The following is a 25145-nucleotide window of genomic DNA, read 5'->3' on the forward strand; positions in this document are numbered from 1 at the left end:
AGGTCACGCCCCCGCTCCTCGCTGCAGTGAGTATCGCTGCGCTTAAATATTAACAACGCAACATCATTAGGCGGATCGACGTGGGGCTCGGGTTTCACTTTTCCACGCCGGCCCTTTTACGGCCAGTTTTCCTCATGGCTGCTCCTGCGCTTTGGTTGGGTCACACGATCCGCCCGCTTCATGTCCCACATCGAGGCGTGTTGCCAAAGTGGCCCCGACTGTTTGGTTGTATTACAGAATAAAAATGTCAAATACAAGCAAAGCAGAGTTACTGCCTGTCTGGTGAACATTAATTTATATTACATTAGGCTGCTAACAGATACTCCTACCCAGAGTGACTTGCGTAGGTTGCAACTCCTACATGTTATCCATTTATAAAGAGAGATTTACCTAGGCAATTGCAGGTTAAGCACCTTTCCCAAGGGTTCAACAGCAGTGCCCCAGCAGGGAATCGAACCAGCACCCTTTTGGTTACAAGCCCTGCTCCTTACCACTACACCATGCTGTAACTGCACAAACATAGAACAATAATTGTTTGAAACGCTGGGATCTCACCTAGTGGCAGGATCCCATACAGAGCGATGAGCTGCCGTACGTCTGACAGAGAGGGCATGGGCTCGATGTCAGCTTGCCGAAGGGTGGTTGCCAGGTAGCTGTATTCTCCTATGGGGGAAAGAGAGAGGGGTCAGGTAGGAGGTCACAGCGTGTTTGAGCACATTTCTGTCAGAACAGGGGAATAACCTCATCTAACAACAAGGGCATGTTAAAGACATCATCTGTCACAATGCTTCGCTGACAGTCTGAGATGCTACATGAATGAATAACCACACATGACTAGAGGAGTAGTCCTTACAGGCAGCCATTAAACTCAGTGACTCATCTGTGACAAGAGGGAGTTGCTACATCCCCATAAAACAAAACAGAAACACTGTCAAAGGACTGCCCTGTTGGCATAAAACGGAAGCAAGTTACCGACACTGACATCATCATCTCCCTAGTTGTTCTAGTAAATCATCAAACACATGGAAATTTCTCATTTTTTAGCGCTGTGAAAAGTACATTTCTCTGGAATTGTAACACCCTTTGGAGTTTCCCGGTGAAGTGCACTCCTCTGTAACTGTAACTCCCTTTGGAGCCTCTCCAGTTAGGTGGAGTACCCTGTAACTCTGTAATGCTCGTTGAACTCTCCCAGTAGCCTTTCACGTGTAATCATGCAATCCACAGGGTTGACCGGCCACATCAATCTATGAATCCCACCCTCATCTCTGCAGCCTTCATATCATTGCTGTCATTAAGAAATGTGTTTTCAGCTGAGTTTCCTAGCTGGATTAAGGACACACATATTTTCTTAAAGCAGGGGGTGGACTTGGAATAGGACGCCGGAGACAGCTGTCTTTATTGTGTTTTTGTTTTTTTTTGTCCATGTATTAATTATTACTTAACGAGGCACTCCCGTAGTGCTGTGTTTTCTGATGTTTTCTCCACAGCTGTGGAACACTCCCATGGAGAGTCCAAGTGACACCCCACCTGGCTCATCTGTTTCCCCAAACCCCCGTCCACTGGGCTGTGATTCAGACGTGTGTCTGCAATCACGTCATATTAGCGTCTCCTCTCATGAGAGCCACTCTTGGCTGCAGTCGGGAGCTTTCAAAAACATTCTTTACATTCTTCAAAAAATATATTTTTTGGAAGAATGTATTACTTATTATTGCTCCTGTAGAGCTGATTTATAGTTTGCCATACGGATTTTAGAAAAACAACAGCAATTCATCTAGAATGGAAATGTGAAACCTTCAGAGCACAAACCTAAAGAAAAGCTACAAGGATAAGTGAGGAGAAACACAGGATCAGTGAGTAGAGACACAGAGCACCGGAGCAATAGCAGAGATGCAGGAGCAGGGAAGGGGGGGACAGTACCAATGTATTCAGAAAGCTTGACATTCATGGGCTTGATCAGGAATCCCTCTAAAACCAGCTCCTCATAAAGTGATTCTATTGACCTACAGGGAGAGAGAGAGACAGAACACCTCATCCCCAATCATCCATGACACATCACTGTGATAACTCATAATGAAGGCCACAGTAATCAGATGATCTGCTTTGCTGCTGCGTGTCCTTTAATTATACTGCCAGGTGTCTCAACAGTGGAAGCAATTAGTCAGGTAAACCCATCGGAATATGTGAGTATTTAGCATGAAATTGTTATGAAATTCAATTCATTTGAGAACTTAATGTGTTCTAACACTGAATACGCTTCTCGATTGTCTTATCATGAAGCAGTCTTCCTCCTACCACTACACCATGCTGCTGCCCTGTGCTTTCCCAAAACACTACACCCATCTTCGGGCTAGAAATAAGTCTTTAATTTTTGGAGCTGCTGCTATGAAGGAATTGCAGTGGCCCAATTAAGTACAGATTGCGTGTGATGTGCACAACATGGCTAAAGAAAGAAAGGAAAAGTCCACACCACAGACCTGTCTGCAGTCTGGTCTTTCTCCTTCCTTTTCTTCTTCTTGGAACTCTTCTTCCCTTTCTTCTTCTTCTACAATGGAGAAATGGGTGTAAAAACAAGGACATGGGGTGACATTTTAATGAACTCTTCACCACACACTACGTAAACATTAACCAAAACGGCAAATTCTAACCACTTGGGAACCCATGACTCAATGGAAAGTTATACATGACCTCTCCTAATGTTCTGCTCCCCCAAAGGATGTCTCCATCAACTTTGAATTCTAAAATAAACTTTTTCTCACTGCAGGAGGGTAATGGCTTCACTTTTACCCCTGGACTCTGCACTGCAGTAGATACATTAGCTTGGCTGACTGACAGTAGGAGCACCCTGTTGACTAATGGCGACTCTGGGATGTAATTACAATACAAGGAAAAAAAATTAGAAATAGTGTCCAACCTGGTGCATGGAGGTTTGGATATTCAACCCCCAGCTGGATCATTCCAAAGGACTTAAAAATGGTACCTACTGCTTACAGGTGGACTGTGGGTAACAGTTCTGTGATAGACTGGCTTTCCTGTCTACAGAATGCCCTGACAACAACACACCTTCAGGCCACAGAAACTTGTACAAGTCATAACCTTATGAGCAATGCATCTATCACGCTGCTACTGACACTTACTAATGTCATTATCTGGAGAAACCTGGAGATGTGGCCACAGAAATGAATGGTGTGGGCTTATTAGCAGGAAGGACGCTACTGTTGCAATTTCTTCAGTAAAATACAGCTTTTAAATGTGGCAACAAAAGTGGCTATAAAAGTGGATACAAACAACTAGGCGTCACCAACATTTGTTTTATATTGCATGTTGTTTTCACCTTTGGAGTGGTAGGGACCTATTTAAGCCACTAGGCTGGCTTTAAACAGAACCCAGGTCTAAATACGAGTTTTAACACAGTAGACCCGGTGGTCTTGGTCTGGCCCCCACTGCACAGTGCTTGAGAGCCTCCCCGATCTGCACGCCCACTGGCAGGCAGCTGCAGGGAAACTTGGGTCTTGTGTTTGTTACAGTGTTTCTCCAAACCTCCCCAGTCCTGGCGGCCTGAGCTAAGAGTCTCCCGGCAATACTTTACTCAGCCTTCCCGCATGCAGGACGCAAGAGGGTCTGCTCCCTGTCACACATGCTGCTCCGCAGTCAATGATTATTTATATCTGAGTGGAAAACTAGCTGCTAAACCACAGTAGTAACCACCAGCATAAGCCTTTTTAAATTCCAATGAACTTGAAGTCAACAACAACAGTGCCCTTCTCGAGAAATGCAGTGGACATACTGTGACAGGCTAAAAGGACAAGTTTTGCACAGCGCTTAGCCACAAAACTGTTTGGAATAAACACGTCTGCGAGGAATAAGATGTTTTGGTAGAATTTTTTCCATACCCAAATAAGAGGTAGACACTGCAAAAAGGGATGAACACCAGAATGACCAAAAGGTTGAGTCATGACCTGGACGGCACATGGGAAAGAAGCAAGTTTTCGCCACGTTTGGATCAGCCTTCACTCAACACACAGCGAGGGTCACTGAAAAGCCTCAGCGCTGAATGTGTTAATTGTCATGGATTGTTCCACCCGGTCTGAGACCGGCATGACTGAAAGCTTTCTGAGACACACTGAAGTGGGGATGTGCCTCCTGTGAGCGGCAGCTCATTCTGAGCAGAGGGTCCTGGGTGCAGGGACGCGTGCTCTGTCAGCTACGCTCCAGCAGAAGTGGTGAAAAACACTTCCTGGATTTTCCAGCACGGAACAACTTTCACCCTTCCATAAAAGTGTTCAAAAATGACTGCCAGAGAGGAAAAGTTGAATCGGTGACAGCCAGCAGTCGTCCACATAGTATTTTTCTGGACGCTCAGTGAACAAACAGAGTAGGCCGCCAAATGTTGCATAAGAGGCATACTCATCTGTACCTGGCACGTGTTCAGTAATTTGGGTGTGTTTTCTAATTTGGGTTTGTGGAAAAGAACACCACCCTTCACAGTGTGGTTAAAAAGCTGTCCAGCTGCTAGAAATATTAAAGAATTTTAGCAGTGCGCAAGTTCAACAGCCCTCAGAAAGGCACAAACAAATATTACAGCAGACATGCCATGAAGGAATGTAACTCTAGAGCAAGACAAAATATGACTTTCATCCCTGAATGATATCGATAGCTGGCATGATATAAAAAACCTCAACCTTGCCACAGACAGTGAGCATTTAACTTGGCAGCCACGGTCTTGGTTTTTCCACAGATAGTACCTGCCACGAGACTGCTAACACTATAAAAATGGTACAGAACATTCCTATGATCCCTTGGCATATTTGAGTGCGTTAGTAAACAGGGAAACTGTCCAGTATCACAACCTTGTGTGGAGTCCAAGACATCTGTGAAGCTTCACATTCCACCTGCCTCAGCACCAGCTACGTTACAAAGGCAAATAATTTGTGATTACGCAAAGATTTAGTGATGAAGCCAAGCCACAGAAAGGCAGATCTGTCTAAATGTCCAAATGTGTCCTGCACAGTAATGTCCAGCCTGTTCCAGCTCCAACCCCGATCTGAATCCTAACCCAAACTACAAATCCAACCTCAGGCCCAGCCACACCCATAACCTCACACCCAGCTCCAACCTCAGCCTCAACTGTAATTCCAGTACACCCTTAACCCTATCCCATCTCCAACCCCAGCTCTAACCCCACCCTCAATCATATTCTAAATCCTGAGATCAATCCTACCCCCAACCACAATCACAGTTTAAACCTCAACACTAACCCAAACCCAACCTTAAACGTAACCTTACTACAACTCCAACTTCACCTCTAGCCTCAAACCCAGCTCCAACCCCAACATCACCATATTCAAAATCCTAACCCTAAAACCAATCCCAACCCTAACTTCAAGCACAGTTCCAAAGTCAATCCTACCCTCAACCATATCCTAAATTCCAACTTCAACTCCAACCCTATCCTCAACCCTAACCGCTACCTCAACAGTAACCTGTATCTCTACACTCAACCCTCAACCCTAGCCCTAGCCCTAACAACAACCTCATCCTTAACCTTAAGGGCGATAACCCCATCCCTACCCCCAACCCTAACTGAATTTGCAGAGACTGTGATGTGTGATTGATAGGTTGACATTTGGAGAGATCTGCTTCTGGCATTTTCAGCTAGCACCAATGGCAATAGGGCCTCAATACCCATCATTCAACCTACTTCAAAGCATCTCACATGTGGCTGTGTGCAAAACTCATTAAAAGTCACTTAGCTGATTTAATGAGCCTTTCACAGCTTCACTGTACTGGCTGTGTGTACTTAGACACGCATGGCTTCATCTCTGAGCCCAGCATGGGCTGCTAGCCGGATCAACAGGCCAGTGCCCTCACAGCAAGCACCGTCAAGGACTGGAAAAGATCTGCAGACTCTACCAGGACAGGAAGTCCACTGCTGCTAGCCTAGTGGTGTTGCTGGGGGCCAACTGACCAAGGTCAGACCACCACTCTGATCGATACATCCACTTGTCCAGAAATTCCTGATGATGATCATCATGATAATGATGATGATGACAATTATGGAGGCAATATCTACTTCAGGGTTTGTTTTTTTCAGACTCTCCCGCCCAATTAGTGGTTGCATGGGCCGCACTGGTGCACTGGGACAGGAATTATGGCATTTCTGGAAATGAGCTCCTGCAGCCATGGGGATCCAAGTTAAGGGTCATTACCAGTTCCACCCTCACTGCTATTTTGAAGCATAGCTATTACTACTATTTTGACTATGTTTGGAGTCCAAGAAAGCATACCTAAACAGTTTATTTTCAATTGTTTTGGGGACTCCACATTTATAAAAACCAACACAATTTTTTTCCATGCTCAAGCTGATCAAGTGACTACCTCTGCAATTTCAAGGTAGCAAAATATTAGAGAAACACAGGTTGCATCCGGTGGAAAAAATGGTTCAGCAGTAAACAAAAAATCGGTTATAACCTTTAAGGAAGTTGCAGCAAAACCCAAACTCCTGCTTCAGTCTAGATGAGTTCCAAAGCTCCTCACCTTTTTGCTGCCTTTCTTGCCCTTCTTCTTCTTCTTTTCCTTAACTCGGTCCACTGCTATCTTCAGGTTCTTCAGTTCCTGTCTCATCAGCTCATCAACCTGTGAGGAGTGCCATATCACATTGCCTGAAGCTCCTCCCATTCTAACATAAGATGGACAGGCCACTTCACCTGTGGATCCACTGACTGATCAAAACAGAGGAACTGCTGAGAGAACACACTGGGGGTATGCAGAGCAAAATTCTGTGTACATTCTCAGATGTTTACTCACCCCGATAGCTCACCACTTTCACTGAGGTGTAGATGGGAAATCCTTATGCAAACCGACACAGTTATTAGCATGCTAAATAATGGAAAGATGGTTCAGGACAATTAGCTGTGTCAAGGTAAGTTTCTAGCGCCCCCCCCTATGTGAAGCCGCAGAGGTCGCACAGGTGAGTTTTGAGGGGCGGATTTAGACAGCAGGTCTAAAGAGGACTTTCTCTCACCTGAACTCTGACCTCCTCCTCCACCTCTGCCCTTTTCTCGTCCCGCACCAGCTGGGCATCAAAGCGCTGTGTGAAGTTTTGGCTCTCGTCCCGCCCACTCCACACCTCTGAAACACACCGTTGCAGGCACTGAGGCTTACACCCTGTGTGGCTGCGGGTCTGATTCCCAAACCAATGATATATACGAATACAAATTAGAACAAATTACACCCTATACCAAAGGCTTAACCTCCATAACTTCAATAAATACCCAGCTGCATAACATAAGCTATGTAGGTCACCCAGGGAGCAAGGTATCCTGGGAATGTTTGCATCCAGAGCAAATAATAAATGATATTGCAGGGGGAAAAACAACAAGAAACTGCAAAGACTGAGGCAAAGTAATTTAATAACAATGAGGAAACAAGCAACAGGACTAATGCCATATAACAGAACACCACCATGCTGTATGGGATCTCACAACAGGGAGACATTCTCACGGCCAGGCCATCTCTGCCTCCCAGCGGGACCTGATAACAGCCAGACATTCTTACCATTCTAGACTATCAAGGTCATGGATAAAAAACAGAGAAAATGCATGGGGAAAAATGTTTGGAGTTTGCAGGTGGCAGATGAAAGACATCATTAGTACAAACTCCCTTTGTAATCATCCCTAATCATTTTTGGAAGATACAGGGCGAGCCCAGCACCTCACGCCTTGTGGTGAAGGTCACAGTGGTAACTCTGGAGGTGATCAGGTCACCCCTGCCCCACACACAGTCTCTTCTGGCACCCTCTCTCCACATTCACAGATCCCTTCATTTTCACAGCTTTCCCCAGCATTATCAGAGAGCCCCATGGAAAACTAGCTGTCACCATTAAAGTTCAGACTGAATTACAATTACAACTGGAGACAACTTCCCGACTGTCTTAATAACATCCAGCTCTGCACTTTCATAAATCAAGACAAAGGCGAGCATAAATGAAAAATGTGTTTAGATATGAATTCCAGTTCATTCATGCATGGTAACATAGAAACAGATGAAATAATATAGAACATTCAATTTCATACAAAACAGGAAAGAGGAATAATATGCAACATTCAATTTCATTCAAAAACATAAATTAAGAATATTAATAGCTAAATAGCGGGAAGTGTTTACACCAAATGTACTAAAAGTACCAGTTCAGGTACCAAGTATTTGTTTAGGATGAAATCCAACATTCATGCATAGCCCTCCAGGAGTTCTACAGTCCTACAGTCCAACTTCCACCCAGCTGGGATGAAATGTGACAAAAGGTAGCATTCCCCATCCATTAAGGAAACAAGATAAACACTCTCTAAAAAAGGTAGAAAGCAGGAAGTTTGCAATTAAGATTCTTCAGCGGTCAAAACAACACTTCAGCAAGTCCTCCATCAAGCTGCTGGACATTGCAAGGGAAATAGGGGGGGAGGGGGCTGGACCTGAATAACCTCAGGTCCATTGTCCTCATGGCTTTCTCTCACTCAGTGCATCCTTGGAGGAAGGCAATTTTCCGCCCGCAGTAGGGCAAAGTGGCAGACAGGTAGGGGCATGTTCCTGTCCAGAACCACCGACCACAAGAAAAGCACAGATCTACTGTAGTTAGAACCACATCAGCACTTAGAACCACTGGCAGCAAGACAAGCACAGATTTACTGCACTTAGAAGCGCAGACATAAAGATACACTTAGATCCACAACACTTAGAACCTTGGGCAGCTATCCTCATTCCCCTCATCAGACATTGCCGCCTCTCTGATGCCCCTGCTGATACCTGTGTGGTCCCACACAACACCGGAGGCCACAGACTGGCACTGCAACGGCTGAGGAAACTCCCAACTCTGTCCTCTCCCCTGTATCAAACCTACAAAGGGCAGGCCTGGACACCAGACTCCCGACAGTCCCGACATACTGAAACTTGCTATAATATGTGTGATATTGAAATAATGAAATAATGTTTTCTAGTATAAATCTAATGTACCATTTGGACCAATCAGATGTAACACAGTGTACCTGTGGCTTATTTTCCAAAAAGTTTAGCAAATCCTGTAAGTAACGCTCTGTCTGGCATAACAGTAATTTATTGACTCATGCAAAAGCTCTTGCTGGTCATTCCCATGCAAAAGAGGGAAATCCCGCTTCTGGAGACAGATCCGATGCTGATGGGTTTTATGCATTCAGAGCTTTGAATAATAACTGTGTTGATTTGCTGGTTACTTCCTTTCCGTTCCTTTCCCTCATTACAATCCTCTCATTCAGTGCCAGTTCACATTTACACCCCGTGTTTAACTGGATTAACCCTAAAGTGTACCCAGAAGACACAATTTTCATTCATTCCATTCCATTCTGCACAATGCAACATTCCCCTGAGAAATCTTCTAACGAGATTGGGAAACATAGAGTCTAGGTTTTGAGGTGGAAAATATGTGGGGTTATGTAGACAAATGCATCTGTGGCTTCAAAAATCCAGCTCATCCGTTTTTCACTCTTCAGAGACACTCTAAAGTGACGCTGGTAGCACCTGGCCCAGCATGCACTGCATGTGCTCAGCACAGGAGCCATGGGAACCTACTCAGCCATGTTTTGGGTATTCCCTTCCATCTCCTCAAATCAGCTGTACTGACTAAGATTCCAGGTTCAAACAATTCCACCCAGCTCCATTTGATTTGCTTTAATCTCTTCACTCTTCACCGTCTCTTACTGGCAGGCTTCACAGTAACTTACTGGCAGGCTTCACAGTAACTAAAATAAGCTACCCTGCAATCCTGGATCACAACAGTCCATCTGTCATGACTTGAGTTGTTGGTCCATATTAGGGAAATTGCTCAAATAGGCCTTAGGAACAAAGGTAGTGCATCTATTCTCCTGGGTTACAGCCCAATAACACACACACTATGACACTGACAACTGTCTCTTGTCATGAATGTCCATAGTTGATTTTTTATCACTTTTATCATCTTTTAATCAGGTCAAAGGGTTTTTAATTATGCAGCGGACTGTATTGTTTTGTCCTGTTTTCTTTTCTTCTTTGTTTTTCTTTCTTCCTCTCTCTCTCTTTCCTTCCTTCCTCTAGGTTTTCTTCCTTGTTTACCTCTTGACAGCATAGCCTGATTTTACCCAGATTAAGCAGACGTGCTGGTCATGCAGATGTGCATAAAATAGTATGCACTGGTCCAAGGCCACAGTAGCACTAAGTTTCACACACACATCATCAGCCTCTCATAACATTTTCTTCCTCGTATTTAACCACATTTTTGCACATTAGGCTGGAACTGCACATGGACAACAACTGCTTACTGTGGATCTCAGTCCAGGGCTGTGTCAAGCCTATTACGGTAACCAAACATGATATTTTTCTCCTCACAGTACCGTCCATGGTAATTTGGCTCACATTATTACTGAACCTGTAGGGATGTGAATATGCTAGTTTTGTCTCTTCTTTGCCCTTGTGACTGCCAGCCCTGCTCTTAATGTCAGCCAGCCATGGTTTTCACGTGCACAACTTCCCCCAGAATTCCCTCATTCCGCTCACGTCAGGGGCATGGATCAGGAACTGCATCTGATTACCTCCTTTCAGTCTTTTACCTGGCTCTCTGTCCCTGGCCATGCATGAAATGGCAAACCTTCCCATAAATACTTGACACATTTCTCAAACATGGCTCCTTGAAGTACCTTCGCTTGAAAGACTGGTGGGTGCCTGAGACCTCTAATGCCTTAATCAAAACAGAAAAGACAAATGGTCACAAAAGAAATTTATGACTGCCTTAAATGCTAATGTAATGGAGTGAATGGTTTCCAATGAAACTGATTCCGCTCAGACAAAGGACCTTAGCCGAAGAGCTTGCTTCAGTGGAACACAGAGAACCATCTGACTTCTGAAACATGATCAGCCTGCTGGGTCAAAGATCTCCCTTTTAAAATAGCTTTTTCATAACACCTCGAGCAACCCGATACACAAAATAGCCTTTTCTCATCTCTGGTGTGCTCCCAAACCAGGGATTTTCAGCAAGAAGACGCCTATTTCAATCAACTGAAAACAGTAGGATTTAGTTAAAAACCTATTCTAGGTGCAGCAGATGCCAAGGTCAAGTTCTCGGTTCCATTTTAATGACATTAGCTACAATCTCCCTTAAAGAAAATGTAGCTCAGGGAAAACACACCATTAAGTCTAAAATAAACCAGGACATTTCATTAGCTTAGCATCCTCCTGGTCGACAAGCTTACCACAAAAGGAAGGGGTCCATCACGAAGACCACACGCATCTTTAAGAGCATGGCTTTCTAGTGCGTTTCACAATGACAACATGTCGAACCTTTGAAAGGGAAGAAGCTCTTCCCTTGACAAAGTGTACCTAACAGAGTATTCTACAGGTTAGGCAACATAGCTGCATGGTCAGGATACCACGAAACAACAGAAAAAGAGGTTCTGCTTTGTACTACAAAATTCTGTTGTGAATTTTCTACTGGGCCAAACAACACTTAATCCTTCAGAGTTTATTGCATGATTTAAATTCAAAAAATAAAACTGACTCAATTAAGAGCACAGGATACTACTAAACAAAATCAGAATAGAGGGTGTGCTTTGCTTTGATATCAAATATTATTTGACGCTTCATATGAAAAATGTGTTGCCAGCTTTGATGCTTTGATGAGGATGGGGGGAAATGCCAAAAAAACATCTGCATTCACGGCATTGATTCATACATGATGTCAAATTCCACTATAAAGACTGTTTGAAATGCAATCTACTGTATAAAGTTACTGCAGTTAAAATTCAGTTCTCATAGAAATCCTTCCAATTATGCAGCTCATTGTATGCTAGTGCACAAGTGTCCACCGGTTTCCTTTAATCAGACTGCTCTTTCTGGGAAATGAACTTGCTTTGTCTGTAGCTGGGTTTCAGACAGGAGGACAATTCTTACTCACAAGCGTTTCCTATCGCACGCTCTGCGACCAGGAAATTGAAATTAAATCCACGGTTCGGGTCCAGCCGTTGGCCCGTGACGATGGCACACAGGGGAGAGAGAGAGAGAGAGAGAGACATTTTCCCACCAGGGTGGCGGAGTCGGCGTGCGACCGGCCCAGCTGCGATGGAGGGGAAAGAGGAAGCGGCGAGCGGATGCCTCTCGCCGCGTCAGAGTGGACGCCCTGTCCCGGGCCTGGCTGTGCACGTCCAGTTCCACCTGCACACTGACAGTGCTGGAGCTCACCCGAACCTGCACTGGACACTGCACTAATTCAGGTTCTGCATTTACGCATCATTACCACCTAATGCACCTCCCTATTATTATCTTTTGTTGTCACAGACACCCAATAAAGTGTTGTTTACACTAGAGACATACCATTACTCAGCAGAAACGTTTCCTGTACATCAGACTCTTGACAAGCAGGATTCTTTACACGTGTCTGAACATATTTTTTCCCTTAAAATTTCATGACCTTGAACTCTCTGATGCTTGGGGAGGAATTCCGAGGAAAACCGGCTGGGCTCCTCCGTGAATAAACCATAAGGATTACGGAGGTGACTCTCTCCTCGCAAACAAAGTAGACAGTAACGGAGAGGGCAGAACGGCAAATGAGATCCATCCCTGAGTGACGACAGAAGACTTCATTCACTCCCCCACATGCTAAACAGCAAACTGCGTACAATCAAAAGCAGGTATGGGCTCCTCAGCAGAGCCAGGCGGAGACTTGCCTTCTGGAGACCATTGTGACGATGGCTTGATGAATGCTTTCAAAATGGCACGCCGAGGCAGGGGGACAAGGCCTGCTTTCCATTACATCTGAAAGCCCCATTCTTCAGCTATGTAACCTTAGGCCCAGGTTGAGGCGGTTGACATTCTTGAAGGGAATCATAATGAAAGGGAATTAAACAGCTTTGACTCGTGGTGTAATTGCTTCCTGCAGACTTCTGCCTGCATGGCTGGTGTTTTCTTTTCCCTTTCACATGCACAGCAATGCCTGAGAGGAGAATTCTGGGACAGAGCTCATACTGGCACCAGCCTATGAGGATAGACACGGTAACCGGCTAAAAAGGGCTCTTGTTTCTAGTCTTGGAAAAGTGAGGTGTCACAAACCCCAAAATAGGTAACACTTCCTTGTGCAAGTCACTGATTTAAACCAATCCCCATGTTTCGCTATGGAGAACATATGTTAATACAGTCAGTGACTGACAACATATGGCAGCTCCATCCATTATGGTGTTTGTGAACAGAACGGCCATTTTACATACCTTACGCAGTGTGTGAAATAGGTTTGTCTCACTCTTCCTCACAGCCTCTACCTGTGTCTATGCTGAGACTCAACATCAGAGTCAAAGGGAAGCGGCAGTGGCTTCTTGTGAAAGTACTGACTTTCCAGGAGGGACCCTCAACCACTCCACAGCTGCAGAGCTCTACTTTCAGAGAGGCATGTAGATAAATTGCATTACAAATACATTCAGTCCATGATTTATGCTGTGTGAATATCAAGTGCATCGGTAAAGATATTCTACTGAGATATAGATCAGATAGAGTTGAAAAAGGGAAGGGTTGTTTGTCATTGAGCTTGGACTCTCGGCTTACACAGACAAGCAATAGAGGAGATAACAGCAGTGATTGGTTCCCAGCATCTGCACTATGTCCCAGGTGCTTTCACTGGCACTGCTGATCCAGAGACCACCGAAGCTACACAGTACACATGACCCTGGGGAGCTGTCAGGATGACCCTCGAGTGACCAGGTCAGATGGGAGAACACTGACAGGGAGAGGAAATGAGTTTCAGGAGTGATGGAATAGTTATCAAGGATACTCCCTCTGAACCTCTGTGTATCTGGCCAGAGCTGGCTCATGGGCTGGGTCTGCTTTGACTGCCGTCCCACTCTGGGTCAGAATGTCTAACCAGAGACGTCAGACTCCCTCTTTACCGCTGTGTAACACAACATGGCCTGGAAACCGATCACGTTGAGTACAATTCCAGAACCGATCGACACAAAAACCAAAGGCGGATCACAACTCGATATGCCCCAGTTGCTATCCTCGCAGCCAGTTCATTAATGTATAGAGAGTAAAGTGTATAACCCGCTCAGGTAGTGTATTACATTACACACTTAACCAGAGCACATATATTAAAAGAATAAGTAAAATCAATGTAACTAAAATGGACCAGCTATGTACTATGCAACAAAAAGGATTACGCAATTATCCAAGATGCAGTTATAAGGAGTTGACCATAAAGAAGTAGGCAGGTTACATGGCTTAAAACAATTGGAATAAGAAGCATGGCGTCTTTTGAGGGAGCAAGGGGCTGAACTCCCACTACTGCGTCCGGCCTCTGAGAGGCCTCTCCATTCTATTGCTCCCTGTTGGGGTCTTGAAATGGGAGCGCCACCAGGGTTCGGCCTGAGTAAACCCCGCCACACGCACGTTCACGGTTCATCGCCACTCGGAAATGCCAGGAGCACGTCCCCCTTCCTCCGGCAGGGCCTGGGTCACGGTCAGACAGGAAAGAGGGTTGCGCTGATTACCCGCCCTGTCATGGGAAGGGACCGATCTGTTTTTCTGTCAGCTGGTGATTTACTGCCGTCCTCCGGTGCCCGTTCCAGGAACATGCTGCGTACACGTAAATGCCGACCACCACCCAACCACCGCCCAAGCGGAGCACAGCCGCCAGGACACCGAGCAAAAACCTGAGGGGTCTGTCCTTCAGAATTTAAGAAGACAACTCTGTTCTCTTAAAATTCACAAGCCCTGAGAGCTACATGCATAAAAAAATCCAGCTGCCATTAAAGATAAATTGAGACAAGCAACAATGTCAATCAAGTGGACTGATTGACTTGAGCAATTGCAAGAAACTGAGTACAGCTACTAGGTGTAACTGAAGGGTATTTACTGGTGTGTCTGTACTCACACGCCCCCACAAACCACGCGTACACAACGCGGGCCTGCCAAGTGACATCGCAGGTGCCAGCTGTTGACAGCTGGCGCAGAGGTCGGTGGGACTGAACAGCTGGCAGAGTGGGCGCTGGGAGCCCAGGTTGGCGCAGGTTAGCCCACTGTGCTCTGCTCCATCCTGCACCCTATTGTCTGTCCTGCAGGGAAGGCTATTCTGGAAGGCATCAATGGGAGGAAACAACACTCTGTTTCCCATGGAAAAAAGATAAAGCAAAATTGTATTCAATTCAGCTGGACTAATTTTGCTGGGGCTGTATACCTACACACACTGAGACAAATAAAAGCTGTTTTAAAATGCAGAGATGTTTGTGAGAATGGGGAAGCCAGAGGAAGTCCACTCGGAAGCGTGGGCAGAACCGGGTGCAGGCACTGGCGGCTGCCCCCACACCACTGGACACCAGCGAGTCACCCTCCTCACAGTGGCCCTGTCTCTGCTACAAACACCAACATCATCGCAAACAGATGAAAACTCCGCTTCCACAAGGGCACTTAGTCTGTTGCGAGCCATCACAGATGGGATGTCCTTCTGCCGGAAAAATCTGGTTCATGCCAGGTTTACGGTTAGGGTCTGGGTTGAGGCTGGGGTGAGGGATAGGTTTAGGGATGTCCATGGACAATATCACTTCTACCAGATCCCTCACAAACCCTGTCATTACAGATGAAGCATTGAGGTGCTGGACATTTACCAGCATTCTGGAGTGAGATTCACAACCCTTGTGGGGCTGGATGTAACAGTGTAATATCCTCTGTCATTAGTGTTACCGTTTTGCATTATTATCAGTGAATTTTATCTGCTTCACCAAATTTCTCACTCAGGGAAACACATCAAATGTGTGGACTCACAGATTTATCGAGTATGATTCTCAGCAGAGTCAAGGTCACCTTGCTGATACAAAAGAACCACAGTGCCCCACTTGGGATTCAAACTCATAACCCCCTGAGCTTAGAGTCTGAGGTTCTAATCTCTGCACCAGATGTTTCCCCTCACACTGACCTTAATGCATGAGAATATGAGACACTGCAACAATGAGATCTCAACTCATCACAAGCCTGTAATCTAGAGTTAATATATCACTGTCTCGCAGAGTCCCAGAGTCTCTGAATCCAATATTCACTCCAAGTCCAAGCAATTTCAAGTGTTTACCTTTGTATGCCTTTGTCCCCTCGACCACGGTGGGAAGGAAATTGCTCGGAGGCATTTTCCAGCCCTTCTCTTCCTCCTGCAAGGAAGGAGAGCAGTAAACGAAGGCCCTTATTTTCATTGAAACAGGAAACAGACCAACGTCACTGACATTAACAACAGACTAAAGAAATACATCTCTCTTCGTCCACTACATTCACCTGTACTGTCGACCATTTCCTAGAAGCAACTCTATTAAAAAGGATGAATAAAGAATAAAGATGCTTCAAGAAACAGCTTAACACAGTAGCCTGTTATTTGTTGTTATGATAAAGTCAAAAGAGTTGACTGAACAGAAACAGGAAGAATAATGTATGGATGGCAGCCTCTCTGGCTCAGATATTTTAGGGTTAATTTCAGTGAAAGCATTAAGACGGGAGCAGCCAGTGTGAGGAGGGAAACAACGGTCCTGAGGATTGCTGCCAATGTTTGTTTTAAATCCATTTATCCAGGGGTGCGCGACTCACCTCAAATCAATTACCACACACAAATGAATCTGTCAGTGTGAAACGTGCGGGGAGTTCAGGGGCCACTTCTCTGCTGTAAATTGTTATGTCAAACAGGATAAGTATTCTGATTCCTTGTCACCTGCAGATGAAACCAGTTATGACTGGTTTCTCTATAAATGCTCAAGGAAGAATATGCATGGAATCGTACCAGTGTTGGATAGAGTTGCTGTGGTTTCCTCAAAATACACAAAAGAATTGTTCATGTCTTGTAATAAATCATTTCAGTATATAATATTTATTGAAATATTTATTGTTATACATAAATATGGTGGTCCTGAAAGTTCAGAAATATCCAGAATTAACAGAAAAAATCTTTGTTTTGAAATGATGGGCCATTTGCATTTACTTGTAAGTCAAAGTTATGGACAAGTTTTAAATTGGATCCAAAGGAATGCCCCTGACACACTGAATTTCTAGTGTCAAACAGTCAAATGCATTTGTATACAGAAACAGTCTCCAGTTCTGAGCAGGAGACTTCTGCTTCTCATCAAAATCAGTCATACACATATGCTAACCACATTTCTTCATATGTATTCAACAAGCAGGACCCAGGCACAGAATACATCACAACACTCAGAATGCTGATGAATGGCTGTTCTGGTGACAGCTGGCAGGACTTAAATCCTCAACAGCAGGCTAAACAAAGTCTTCAAAGAAAGAGTCTATCTAACACAAGATAGATTTAAGGTGAAGAGACTTTGTTCATCTGCAATTACGTGGGCAACTTTAGGATAATTGCAAATATTGGTTAATGCTGTAATGGGAAAATGTCAGTCTGATGTATCCATCTAACATACCGAACTGAAATACTGTATTAAAAATAAAGACACTTCCAAGAGGGTGCTGCTCAGTGCTGGACTGAGCTGTGAACGATTTTAAGCTTCTGCTTTCACAAGGAAAGCTGTCTGTAGTACAGCATCTCTCAGCGTCACACCCGCTGTCACTGGCCACTCACCTCCCCTCATTTCCTGTTCTGGATGTGCTTCCTGTAACAGCAGCATAGGGTGTTCCAGGGTGACCCTCAAAAAAGGACAGGGTCAGGATGTCCCTCAGACAGCACCCTGACCCCCATGACCCTGAAGCTACAGCCCTTCCCATCAAATTTATTTGAGGTATGAGTGTCAGTATGAGTATTCATATTTAATTTAGATTTCATTTGTCGATCGTGCCAATCGTGTTGTTATAGTACTACTGTCTAATTAACATGTGATAAGGGCATTTTGTTTCTTTGATTAAGTTACTTTTAATCTTTTGTGAGCTGCTCTGCCGTTTGTAGTGGATTGATATAATTATTGTGTATTTTTTACAACCTCTTCCCTTTTATAATCCATATTTCCATCTACTTCCTGTTGGGCTGTACAACATGTGCTGTGCTGATGATGTCCACAAAGGTGTGCACTCAAATAAATTTGAGCAACTAAGTAATATTCTGGTGAGAACCCTTTGAGCATTTTCTGTCGGTTTGTCTTCTCAAGAGTAAATTACTCATGTTTCTTGAAAAGTTTTATCCACTTCTATTTGTTATACATCTTATACATCTATGTTTGTAACTGTAAGGTGTTTGATTAGAACATGTGTCTCAAATCAACCACAGATTGATCATACCTTTGATCACACAATGGATACTACAATTAATTCAATAATTGTCACTATAGGTGATTCCTTTTCTCTTAGGGGAATCTTATTGTTATTCCTTCCCAGTTGATAATTATAAACTATGAGCAATATAAATATGAACTAAAATATCTGAGATTACACATGCCTAGTATGTTAAAATAGAGAGGGGCCTCATCAGCTGACACAGAGGGGACAGCGCCAACGTGACATCACGATCTAGATTTGCTAGCAGGTCGCTAACCTTGCCGGGTAGCTTGTCCACATGAATGTTACTGTGTCTAGTGGAAAAATAACGTTGCCACAGGCATGGGTAGGGGAAGGAGAACTAAAATTTGACCTGCACATGAAATGTCCTATGAGAACTGCAGCATAACAAGTCCTAACATCCGTCATCTGTCAACATCTTCTGCCTCATCAACAATTGACTCCTGATAACTTCATAGGCTTCAGGACTGTTGACACATTATGCAATTAACCAGAATATGCACAATACAGGAGAAAATCGGTGGGATTACAATGAGACCAGCTGCATACTGTACTACGCAATAAAACTTAATATTGCATTTAGCCACTTTGCAATTACAAGGGGTTTACTATATTTACTTCTGAAAATAATTAGGAACTTTTTTTTTTTTTACTGTCGGATATCCCCCCAAACCCTCCAGCTGGCCTGACTTGAAGGCGTCCTATAAAATCACACTTGAAATGTTTCCAGGACTGAACTGGGGTCAGTGAGTGCCAGCCATGTGTGACACATTTATACCACCAAATTAAAGGGGAAGTTTTCAGTTACATGTGATTCCGCTCAGCGGGAACAATAACTCCATTCTAGCGTGGCTAACCGAAGGCGAGCGCTGCGGCCACGGCCTCGTAACTCACACCGCTTAGGTAGCTGCCAGCCCTCGTAACGCGGCGTCCTGGAGAACAGCCCGAGCCCACAGTGGCTGAGCGGTGGACCGCCCTCCCTAGCTGTCTATACCTCTGCTCTCGTGAAGGTACGCAATGCTGACCGTACCTGACCATCCCTGACCATCCCTGACCGTCCCTGACCGCCCCACTCTGGCATGTCCATCTGGTTTCAGATGAGCACCCTATCTAGGGCCTCTGTAACCACACACCAGCCCCCCCCCCCAACCTCCAATTCTGTACAGCCCTCCACAAGAGAGAGAGAATAAAGCACAGGTCTTCAAAAGAGGGCAATCACAATGGGTCCATTGTGTACCCCTCCACTGCTAATGTAGGTAACCCGCTTAAATGCAAAAACCTGCAATCTGAACACGTAAAACAAGGGCCCAGTTAATTAAATTTACCTGGATATTTCATTGCCATAGAAGTAAAGCGATTTAGTAGCCCACTTACTTTTAAGAGCTTTTTAATTATGTTTGGATTTACGATGGTCTCCATTTTGTGCACAGATCAGTAGATTGGCACCATGTTTTATGAGGAGAACCGTACTAAATTTAAATTCAAATACCATTCAGTACAATACACAATGCATTTTTTTTTACCTTGAGGGCAATTAATCATTTCTTCATTTTTTTCTCTAAATGTCAGTGTAATTTTAACTCTATGCATAATAAATAACAATAATAGTATGGACATCTATATTATGTCCACATATTCGCTGTTCTCATTGTTAAATCTCCTTGCGTACGTCTGTAATATCATTCAGATCTCTGAAAGTGAAAAGAGACGTGACAGATGAGAAGAAGTGCAGTCATTCAGGTTCAATGGCTTTCCTGCTGGAAGGAGCTGGGGAGGGTGCTGAAAGCTTTAAGAGGGCTGGGGGACTGGGCTTTTGGTGTTAAAGGGACATCTGAGGGACTCTCAGCCACAATTGGAGGTGGTGGCGGTGTCCCACAGTGGGGTAAAACAAGTCGGCTGTCCAACCCCATAAATGCAAAACCAGAGAGGGACATTACCCTGAGTGGCCTGGCCGAGCTTCATGAGCGTGCCGCCGGTGACGTTTTAAGGCAGTGACCGTCAAATATTTACAGCTCTGTGTCTGCTTTCAGCTCGGGAGCACAGCTGGCCCGGCGTCGCTGCAAAAAGGGTCCACTTATCGTTTCGCGTGGGACGCGATCACCTCAACAATGCCAAATTCAGCTCATAATCCTGTCAGAGTTCTTGGGGTGAATGGGGCCTATTTGACTTCTGCGACAGCTGCATTGTGAATTACCAACTGTAAGCTGAGCAAGCTCCCATGAGACCCCACATTTCTGGCGAGTATGAGAAAAAGCAGAAGAAACACATATGACTCCCCAAACCTATAAAATGCAGGAGATCTACCACTGTGCTAAAGAGGCCATTACTCCCTTACCAGTGCAGCAGCTCAGATTGGCTGAATGACAAGCAATACTTATTTTAAATGTATGTAGTTCAACTTAGTTTGTAATGTTTATGTTCTAATATTGTATCTTCTATATTCCTGTCTGGTTTGTGGCTGGTTATAGTGTGTGTTTACATAAAATGCCTGTATTTTTTTTCCTTTTAGTCTTTGGAGCACATTTTACATATTATTCATTTATACAACTGGATATTTTCTGAGGTCACTCAATGTAAGTATCTATATCAAGGTAAAACAGCAGTGCCACATCTGGGAATAAAACCTGCAACCTCTGATTAGGAAGGGTACAATCCCAGCAGCATTTTTTCTTTTATAGATCCCTACCTCTGGATCTGCATCTTTTCTGCCTCTGCCTTTTCCCCTCTTCTCTTTACTCTTGTCCTTCTTCTCCTTCCCAGGCTTCTTGTCTTTCTTCCCTTTGTTCTTCCTCCTCTTTTCCTTCTCCTCCTCTTTGGCAGCCAGTTCAGCAGCAACCTTAAAAATGCACAAGCATGCATACACAAGCATGCATACACATGCAGAGACCTGGGGTAACAGCCAAACTACCTACTGCAGCACATGACAAAGGCAAGATGGTGACTGCAGAGCCATCTGAAAATAACATGCTCTTGGACACCATTAAAGACTAAAGCTTCCCTTTTTTCTTTACTCATCTGATCATATCTAGGACTCCCAGGGAGCTAAATAATCTTTTGTCTCGTGAGAACATACACATTCCGCCAGCCAGATCCAACAGGAACCCTCCATTATCAGGGATTAGGACTTAAGTGCAGTTAGAAAGACCAGCACAGCACAGCCCTGTATGATGCACATACAGATGATGTACCCGGAGAGAGGTACATGACTTGCACTGATCACTACCCTGTTTGGCTGCTGCTGGGCTCATTAATTCATTCAGCCAACTTAGAGTTTCCTTGCATGTCACAACAAATGGTTACAACAGTGGCAAGGCAACTGCGTTAGACCCCTGTAAACACACAAGAGTGACAGCATGCCAGATATATACACACAAATAGTATATACACAGTTACAAAAAGTATATACACAAATAACTGAATACAGAGTTTAATAACTAGAGATGCTGCGCTTCATTATACTTTCCCTGGGATGAAAAAAACTTGCACATGTGGGATGGCTCTCTTAACACTACCTCAGGAACTTGTCCTATCACTTGCTTTAAGTTGTATCTGAGCATTTTTATTGAAAAAACCAAAATAGTAAAATTGTAACTGAATTAAAATCATTATCATCAGGATTGTGATAATATCAACTGTCATATTTGTAAGCCTTAGTGCTCAGTCAAAGGAATAGTTTTTGCTTAACATTTTAAAGGTTGATATCGCTATTAGCCCAAATCTTACTGAAGTCCTTCCCTTCTGCTTTCAGTAAAGGTGTCTAAGGATCTGCCCTGGTGGTGTGGTCAGTGTTGGGAGCAGGATTCATGTTTAATGATGTCGCATGCATTGGCAGGACCACTTTGGACAAACTGGTTGCAAACAAAATTGTAAGTCTGCAGCCAAGCCCTTCTGAGAAACAGGCATCCCAGCATGCACTGTGGAGTGATACACACTCCTGTCCTGCGACTGGCCAATTCCCATCTGTCTATGCTGGGATTGGTCCATCCACAGGGCTGTGGGGCTCACTGAGGGACTCACCTGCTCAGGCGTCTTCTGTGCAAATATGGCAGCGGACCCCCCCTCGTCAGCGCTGGGGAAGTCGGGAAATTTCCCTGTAGCATCACTGCAGCAGAAAACAAAGGGTGGAGTCCCTCTAAAATGGACACGCTTCACGCTTGTGTTAAGCTGAATGTTCCTTATTTTTAACACTACACTTGGGAGATCTTGTTTAGCCTATCACAAAATTAAAATGCACAACCCATGTCATTTCATGCATGCACAAACCTCTGGTGTTTCCTGTATGAATATAAGAGCCTGAGGGAAAGCCAAAGCAGCTGAACACTGCTGGGATTGTGTGTTAGAGCTGAACCAGGCTGTAAGCAGAGCAGAGGCCTGCCACATGCTGATCTCTCTCTGGGGTATAGGATCAGGTTTGGGGTAATAGGGTAATGACTTCAATCAGGCCTTGTTCTCTTCTGTAAATCTCCAGCAAAATCTAATAAAAAGGCGACCACTGCCTCTAACCCAGGTAGAGGCAAGGGCCGAGGGTGTGTGGTGATACCCTGAAACAGACCGCTCCTGTGCTCCTGAGCTCTGTGAGTTTCTGTTTGTGATTTTTCTCTGTGTTCCACTGTGATTTCCTCTGTTTCTCCGTTTCTCAGTGATGTTCTCTGTGAGTTTCTCTGATCCTTCGTGATTTTCTCTGTCATTTCCTCTGTGAGTTTTTCTGTGAGTTTTTTTTCTCTGTTTTTGTGATATTTGCAATGAGATTCTCTGTTTATTTCTTTGTGGTTCCCTCTGTGAGTTTCTCTGTGATTACAGGCTGGTGGGTGTCTGAATGGCATCATGCCCCCCAGCTACCATTACCCCAGGGGAAGGAATGAAGAAGAGGCTTAAAGAACCTAATGAGGGGTACTATCTTACCCCATAACCCCTTCGCCTCTCATCAGCCCTAGGAAGACAGGTTAACCTTCACAGCCCTGGCCCCATGGTCATCACGCTCCTGTGATAGTCTTAGGCTTGGTGAGGTCACTGGTGTTGGCACAGCAAAGGAGAGACCAGCTGGGTCAATCACTGCTGCCCCTTGGAAGCGAGCGTCCCCACACACCCTACTGAGTTGACCTGTGTCCATCGCCTTCCCGGTAAAAGGTGACATCGTGAGCACTGTGACGGCATAAATCACACAGGAACGTGCTAACAAGGGCTCTCTGCTGCTCTGGCTTCCTGTGGTAGAGCCTCCCACCCAGATTAGCCTCACACAATGACCTGTGAGGGCTCCACTGTTTACATTACACCCTTTCAGCCAGAGAAATTTACAGCTTCGCAGGCAGAGGACAGAACAACTTAACCAGGACAGAGGGAGGTGCTGGGTATGACTCAATGTGAGAGAGAGGGCTGTGTGCCCTCTGAGGACATCACACTGAGGATGAAGCACTTCTTGTACTTCCTTCTAATAACTGGGAGAGGCTGCTTGGAGCAAGATTACAGCACATACTCTGTGCAGACTTGATCTTCTATTCTGCGTGATTCACATTGAAAGGTTTCTGCCATTGTTGAAGCTATAAGCATTCTGATCTGTTTGCTTGTGATGAACCTTCTTGAAGAAGCAGAACATCCATAGCTAGCACAGCAATGTACACAACAAGAAGAAACTCCTGTCACCACCCGTGCCCTACTAGGTCAGGAAGTAAGGAGGCCAGAAGAAGCTGAATATCTGTTCATAAAATAGAATATCTGTGAGGCACAGCTTTGCAGTAAAGTGATGCAGAGTGGGCGGGGCTTCACCCTGCTGTTGGGGGCGAGGCTCACCGGCACTCGAGGAACCACTGGCGGATCTGCTCCTGCATGGTCTCGCGCATGTCCGGCGCGTCCACCGCCCACACCGACTCCTTGACGCTGACCAGCGCCCGCTGGAACTCATCCTCGTGCTGCTCCTGAACCAACCGGCGGGTGCTCTCCACCTGTAGAGCCCGCACCTGCGTCGCACTCTGCCTCACCTGCTGCGGTGGGGGCACCTGGGCGCGGAGACAGGGGCGGGGGATCACTAACGAGCAGGCGCGTTTCTGACATGCAGGTACTGATTCAGTGGTTCCATTTCTAAACCAGGAGAGGGAGTACCTGTGGGCTGTCAGGGAGGCTTCTCACATTGTGACAGGATAGGATATTCCTGCCTCTCTCCCTTAAAAGTGCAGCTGCTATCTCCAAATTAATGTCACGATGCATAACGTTTCCTTTAATACAATGTTCAATTCTGATCATTGCACTTTACAAAATCTCCACATTTTGTGAGACTACCTCTTATAGCTGTGGATCCCCTTGGTGGTATGGTGAAAGGCAAGGCTGGCAGTAAACATGTGCTGATGCACTCTTATAATGCATGTCAGCTCAGTGACAGCAGTGCTGGGAGCAAAGGCTTAGGGGGAGCTGAAATGGGCTGCACCACCCATCCTCAAAGGCATTTGAATGCACTCGAACACTCTGCACGCCCAAATGCTCCACACACTCAAACACTCCACACACCCCACTGTATCCGTGCAAGTGGAAACCATAAGCAGAAAACACTTGAGATGTTTCCGCTGTTTGTGTGTGTGACAGTGTGTGTGTGTTTGTGTGTGTGTGTGCACGTGCGCATGTGTGTGCGCGTGCGCGTGCGCGCGTGCGTGTGTGCGCGTGTGTGTGTGTGCGTGCGTGTGTGTGCGTGTGTGTGCGTTTGTGTGCGTGTGTGTGTGTGTGTGCGTGTGCGTGTGTGTGTGCATGTGTGTGTATGTGCGTGTGTGTGTGTGTGTGTGTGTGCGTGTGTGTGTGTGTGTGTGTGCCAGCTGAACACTCACTCTTCTGTGTTTACCGCTACAGCAGACTGGCTGCCTGTCAACCGATGTCCGACGCTCAATGAAGCGTGATGTATAATGCTCTGGAATAGGATC

The 25145-nt window shown here is 45.2% G+C and overlaps 1 protein-coding gene across 1 annotated transcript in view; it reads right to left on the reverse strand.

Annotated features, from left to right (window-relative positions):
* iqca1 (IQ motif containing with AAA domain 1) overlaps positions 1-25145 on the reverse strand; it is a 50091-nt gene that overhangs the window by 15946 nt on the left and 9000 nt on the right. The window contains exons 7-15 of the mRNA XM_036540767.1: positions 24031-24236; positions 22261-22345; positions 20930-21079; positions 16097-16172; positions 7022-7128; positions 6535-6633; positions 2475-2542; positions 1918-2000; positions 556-663 (exon numbers count right to left, since the gene is read on the reverse strand). Of these exons, the coding sequence (XP_036396660.1) occupies positions 556-663; positions 1918-2000; positions 2475-2542; positions 6535-6633; positions 7022-7128; positions 16097-16172; positions 20930-21079; positions 22261-22345; positions 24031-24236 (982 nt within the window). The remainder of the gene's footprint in view (positions 1-555; positions 664-1917; positions 2001-2474; positions 2543-6534; positions 6634-7021; positions 7129-16096; positions 16173-20929; positions 21080-22260; positions 22346-24030; positions 24237-25145) is intronic.

Source organism: Megalops cyprinoides, chromosome 11 (genome assembly GCF_013368585.1).
Source record: "Megalops cyprinoides isolate fMegCyp1 chromosome 11, fMegCyp1.pri, whole genome shotgun sequence".
In the NCBI taxonomy this organism is placed as follows: Eukaryota; Metazoa; Chordata; class Actinopteri; order Elopiformes; family Megalopidae; genus Megalops; species Megalops cyprinoides.